The 6,062-nt window shown below is 47.7% G+C and overlaps 1 protein-coding gene across 1 annotated transcript; it reads left to right on the forward strand.

Annotated features, from left to right (window-relative positions):
- Positions 1-82: 82 nt before the first annotated feature.
- EXOC8 (exocyst complex component 8) lies at positions 83-5,563 on the forward strand (the record flags this gene model as incomplete). The annotated part of the gene is made up of 2 exons (XM_082757625.1): positions 83-1,594; positions 2,246-5,563. The coding sequence occupies 2 exons, from the start codon at positions 83-85 to the stop codon at positions 2,852-2,854; spliced, it is 2,121 nt and encodes a 706-aa protein (XP_082613751.1). The 3' UTR covers positions 2,855-5,563.
- Positions 5,564-6,062: the final 499 nt, after the last annotated feature.

The raw sequence follows: 6,062 nt of genomic DNA on the forward strand, positions 1-6,062 counted from the left end.
TGCGCAGGTGGCGTACGCGGCGCTGGTTGCGCAGGCGCGGCGGAGGGGAGCGGAGGGGAGGGGAGCGGAGCGGAGCGGGGCCATGGCGCTGGGGGAAGGCGGCGGCGGGGGGGGGGGCAGCCGGCTGCGGCGGCAGCTGGAGTCGGGCGGCTTCGTGGCGGGCGAGTACGTGAAGCAGCTGTCGCAGCAGTCGGACGGCGACCGGGACCTGCAGGAGCACCGGCAGCGCATCCAGGCGCTGAGCGAGGAGACGGCGCAGAGCCTGAAGCGCAACGTCTACCAGAACTACCGGCAGTTCATCGAGACGGCGCGGGAGATCAGCTACCTGGAGAGCGAGATGTACCAGCTCAGCCACATCCTCACCGAGCAGAAGGGCATCATGGAGGCCGTCACGCAGGCCCTGCTCCTCCAGGCAGACCGCGACGACCCCGCCCTGGGGCCCTCCGACCCGTTCCTGCCGCTGTCGGGCAAGGAGGCGGCGGGGGGCGGCGAGGAGGGGCGGCAGCGGACGCTCACCACCCTCCTGGAGAAGGTGGAGGGCTGCCGCGACCTGCTGCCCGAGAGCCCCGGCAAGTTCCTGGTGTACAACGGCGAGCTGCTGGAGTACGACGCCGACCACATGGCGCAGATCCAGCGGGTGCACGCCTTCCTGATGAACGACTGCTTGCTGGTGGCCACCGCCCTGCCCAACCGCCGCGGCGCCTACCGCTACGATGCCCTCTACCCGCTGGACGGGCTGGCGGTGGTCAACGTCAAGGACAACCCGCCCATGAAGGACATGTTCAAGCTGCTCATGTTCCCCGAGAGCCGCATCTTCCAGGCCGAGAACGCCAAGATCAAGAAGGAGTGGCTGGAGGTGCTGGAGGAGACCAAGCGCAACCGGGCCCTCAGCGAGAAGCGGCGGCTGGAGCAGGAGGCCATGCCCCGGCCCGCCCCGACGCCCCCTGAATCCACCAACCCCTTCGAGGAGGAGGAGGAGGAAGAGGAGGAAGAGCCCTCTGCCGAGGAAGAGGCGGTCGACCTCTCGCTCGAGTGGATCCAGGAGCTGCCAGAGGACCTGGACGTCTGCATCGCTCAGCGGGACTTCGAGGGGGCGGTGGACCTGCTAGATAAACTCAACGAGTACCTGGCGGACAAGCCCGTGAGCCAGCCCGTGAAGGAGCTGCGGGCCAAGGTGGACGAGCGGGTCCGGCAGCTGACGGACGTGCTGGTGTTCGAGCTGTCCCCAGACCGCTCGCTGCGAGGAGGGCCGCGGGCCACCCGCCGAGCCGTGTCCCAGCTCATCCGCTTGGGCCAGTCCACCAAGGCGTGCGAGCTCTTCCTGAAGAACCGGGCGGCTGCGGTGCACACGGCCATCCGGCAGCTGCGCATCGAGGGCGCCACGCTGCTCTACATCCACAAACTCTGCCACGTCTTCTTCACCAGCCTTCTGGAGACGGCGAGGGAGTTCGAGACGGACTTCGCTGGCAACAACGGCTGCTACTCTGCCTTCGTTGTGTGGGCCCGCTCCTCCATGAGGATGTTCGTAGATGCCTTCAGTAAGCAGGTGTTTGACAGCAAAGAGAGCTTGTCGACTGCAGCGGAGTGCGTGAAGGTAGGTGTGACCACACAGGGTGGTGTGACGAGCTGGCCTGAACGCAAGCTATAAGGTTTGCAAGCCTTCATTTCTAACCCTAGAAATGTTTTGACAGAGTGTTGCTGGAGAGGTTTCCTGCGTTGAACGGTTCATAGGCATGTGGGGTTGGTTTGTGCCTTTTTCAGTTTATCAGAAGAAAATGTTACGATGAGAATGCACAGCAAGAAAAATGCTGCCCTTATCAGAAACACAGAATGTGTTCTTTCTTAATTTGCCTTTGACCAGTAGGAGATCCTAAAATTTGTAAAAACACATCTGAATGATGAGTATTTTGAAGGCTTTTTGTTTGTTTTCCAAGCCTGCTCTGGACTACGCTTCCTTAATCTTATTGTGGGACCAGCTCTCTCAGGTTATGGTGTCTTTACTTATAGTAGCTACTGATGGGGGAGGGAAGGAGTTGTAAAGTAATTGTCCAGAGTATTTTTGACATGCATGGCTTGTCTTTCATTCATTGATTTCTTTACTAATAAGGATTTTCTTGGCACAAGAAGTAAATGAAAGATGACAAATGCTTCCCTGTTTTCTGAGAACAATAAAAACGAAGTAAACATTTAGAGTGTAAAGGGGGCATGCAAACTACTAATGCTTTGCTTTTCATTAATACCCAAGGTCGCCAAAGAGCACTGCAAGCAGCTCAGCGAGATTGGACTGGATCTCACCTTCATCATTCACGCCCTCCTGGTAAAGGATATCAAAGGTGCTTTACAGAGCTACAAGGATATCATCATCGAGGCCACGAAGCACCGCAACTCTGAGGAGATGTGGAGAAGGATGAACCTCATGACCCCGGAGGCTCTGGGGAAGCTCAGAGAGGAGATGAGGAGCTGCGGGGTGGGGAATTTCGACCAGTACACTGGTGATGACTGCTGGGTCAACCTCAGCTATACTGTGGTGGCTTTCACTAAGCAGACTATGGCCTTCTTGGAGGAAGCGTTAAAGCTTTACTTTCCAGAGCTACACATGGTTCTTTTGGAGAGTCTTGTGGAAATCATCCTAGTGGCTGTGCAGCACGTTGATTACAGTTTACGGTGTGAACAGGACCCTGAGAAGAAAGCATTCATTAGGCAGAATGCGTCCTTCCTTTATGAAACTGTCCTTCCTGTTGTGGAAAAAAGATTTGAGGAAGGAGTTGGAAAGCCAGCCAAGCAGCTCCAGGATCTGAGAAATGCTTCAAGGTTGATGCGTGTGAACCCAGAAAGTACCACCTCTGTGGTGTGAAGCAAACTAACTCTTCTTATTAACAGGGTGTGAAGGCGCTTACTGAAAATGTTGTACAATGAATAGATGAACTAAATGGCTTTTTGAGTCCCTGAGAAATGACGAAGGCTAGCTGCAACTTTACAGAGGCGGCAAAATTATAGTCAAAGCCTAAAAGGGCTCAACACTTCTTTTGGGAGGGTGTGTGGGAGTGAGAGGTAGCGCTGGGGTTGCTTGGACTGCATATCCTGTAAGAATGGTTGGTGTAGTGTTTGTGACTTGGGAAATACTGTGGTGTACAATTTTTGGCCAAATGTTTGTGAAAGTCTTAAATGTATGTAAACTGTGCAGCAGGAAAAGATCACTTCTTGTCACATTGTCTGAGTTCTTTTTTTAATGCAGTGTTCTGGTGGAAGGGGAAGTGCTGAAACACTCCCAGGGTGTGGTATTTGGTAAGGCACATCCACCATCTAGATGTGACTCAGCACTACAGATAACGTGGATTTGCACATTGTGATTCCTTTGGTAGCAATGCAGACTCTTCAGTTTCTCCCACATGCAAAACCTCTTCATTCATTCCAGAGACAGATCTAAATTAAACTCATTTGGATAGATTTTTGTGTTTGGGTGAAGGGGTTTTTTCCTCTAATAAGCTTGCCTGTCAACTTAAATTACAGCTCTTTGAAAACAAACCTGCTGTTGTCAGAAACATATAACCCGTGCAGAGAACAAATGAGGATAGTTGTCTTCCTTTCCCCTTTGCGTTCCCCTTGTTTTTCTTGTTTTTTTCATGGACCTCCTTGGTCCTCCCAGCTCCATGTGTTGAGGTAGGCACTCTTGCTCAAGGTGCTGTCATAAATGAATTTATGGGCCATTACCTGCTGATAGAAACCACAGCAAAGAGGCGTAAATGCTCCTGATACACTCAGAGCAGGGAGAGGATCATAAGGTGCTGCTCCGTTTGGAAGAAACGGGATTCTAGTTTTGCTGTACAGAAGCAGCAGAGGATTAAAAAAAAAAGGGGTAAAAAACCTGGGTTTAGGACTTTCATCTTCAAAATACACACCCTAACTCTCCTGAAAATATTCCTGTTTCCTGTAATACAGCAATAACAATCCTTTTTACAGAAAACACAAGGACTATATCTGGCTGTGAGCTCAAGTGTAGGTGGGGGAAGTTTATGTGAATGTTTTCTTGTTGGGATTGAGTGGTGATGCCTGTCTTGTTCAGTATGTGGCAAATTATGAAATAAAATGGGCCAAGTCTTATGTAAAGCCTGCCTTTAGGAAGCTGTCAGCATCACCTTCTAAACTGCATAAACTTCTTCCCTTTTAGTGCAGACCTTAACTGCGAGAAAATCGCAGCAGTTTAACGTTATATTAGACTCAATAAGCGGTCTTAACTGGAATAATTGAGTACCCTATTCCTCTTGTTTTCAAATGAACACTTTTGCAATTTGTATCATGATAATGAATACCTTGTGACTGTGTGAGCAAAGAAAAGAAACCACTAGTAAAACATTCTGCCTCTGTTATTGCTTATACTGGAGGTGTGTCATTTTGCCATGTCTTCACACTTCTGGTTTAATGCAGCCTTTGCTTTGGTGACTAGTTTTAATTCTCTTGATCTTTGGATGCCTTTTGAGCTGTCAGATTTTGCAAAGTGTCTGCTTGCTTGCTCTCCAAAGTTCTGAGTGTTTTGCTAGAAAATCAAAAAACAGTGTTTTGTAAGGTGTATCTCACTGCTCTGAGCTAAAACTGTTTGAAAACCACTGTAATAACTATAGTTTTGATTTAAAGTACAGGGCTGGGGAGAGCTAGCACTCGTGTGAATGTGAGCTTCAAGAGAGCACCAAAAAGGTGTTTTTTTTCTACTAGTGGACTCTCTGATACCAGAACCTAGTGAATTGTATTAAAGTAATACATTTTCCATCAACTGTTTCAAATAGGCAAAGGTAGCAATCTGGATTCACTTAATTTGGGAAATATTTTCAAGTGGATTTTGAGTGAGAACTCTGTGTGATGATGGGCATTTTGGAAGACAGGGAGAAGGGAGGGCATTAATCTATTTAAGGCATGCAGGTCTTCCTGATCTTGTATCTGCTGTTATCCATGGGGCAGTAGGCTTATGTGGATGTTGGCTTTAATGGATCAGGGGATCTGACCTTTCACTTTAGTGATCAAATGTCATTTTCACGTGCCTGTTAGAAATCCACACGTTTGAATTGTGTAAGCTGCTGTAAGGAGCACTGATAATTTTTAACTTGCAAATCTATTCAAGTCATGTGGAAAGAAAAACAATGGCTTAAGGAAAATGGTGTGTAAATTACATTAGCCCCACTCTGTGTGTTAATTCAGTTAACAGATAAAGCCAACACATGCTGAAAGTCATTGTTTAATAAATGCGTTTCAGATTTGCAGACAATAATTTGGAATGGCACTTTTATTTTCCTGAGCTGCTCGCTTGTGGAGGTAGTGTGGCTCAAATTGGGATTTGCAGTAACTACTGAACAATACAATAGCAGTTCTGTTGATTTGGGGAAGAGCTAGCTGTAATTTTGCTAGTTACTGCTTCTTTTGAGAGAATTGCATATAAAATCTGGTTTCCTTTAGCTGCTGTGATAAAATTATGATGTGTAATATGATTTATTTCTTTTTTAATTCAGATGAATTTATGTATTAGAATTTAATGCAATAACTTTTCTGAACAGTGAGGACCATATATTAAAACCTTTTGGACATACAACACCGGTGGTGTATTTCCGTTATTACTACATCATCATCAGAAGGAGAATGTTGATGGCCTTTTTCAAAGTCCAAGTCCATTAATAAATCTCCAGTGATGTTGAAGAGCTTCAGGTCAGTTAATATTTGTGAGGTGGATACATGAGGCAGCAAGGTGCTAAAAAGCCAAGAGATGCTAGTTACACTGTCAGTTATGTTCTTACAAAGCCAGCACATAGCATAATAAAGTGAAATTTAAAAATAATGTTTCTCAAAATAGTATCTGATTAAAATTTGAGAAGGGGCTGCAGTCTACTATGATCTGGGCTCAATATATGAGGCCTTACCAACAACAGGACAACGTAATGTCATATAGTTTATTACTTTCCAGAGCTGATTTTGCCCTTAGATATGTTCATACTTAAATGAATGTTCAATGTGCAGTGTGCCCCATCCTCTCGCTAGGTGGAGTTTTGTCAGTTGAATCCTCAGCAAGCCAGGGCAGG

This window comes from Aythya marila (assembly GCF_965140915.1).
Source record: "Aythya marila genome assembly, chromosome: 3".
Lineage (NCBI taxonomy): Eukaryota > Metazoa > Chordata > Aves > Anseriformes > Anatidae > Aythya > Aythya marila.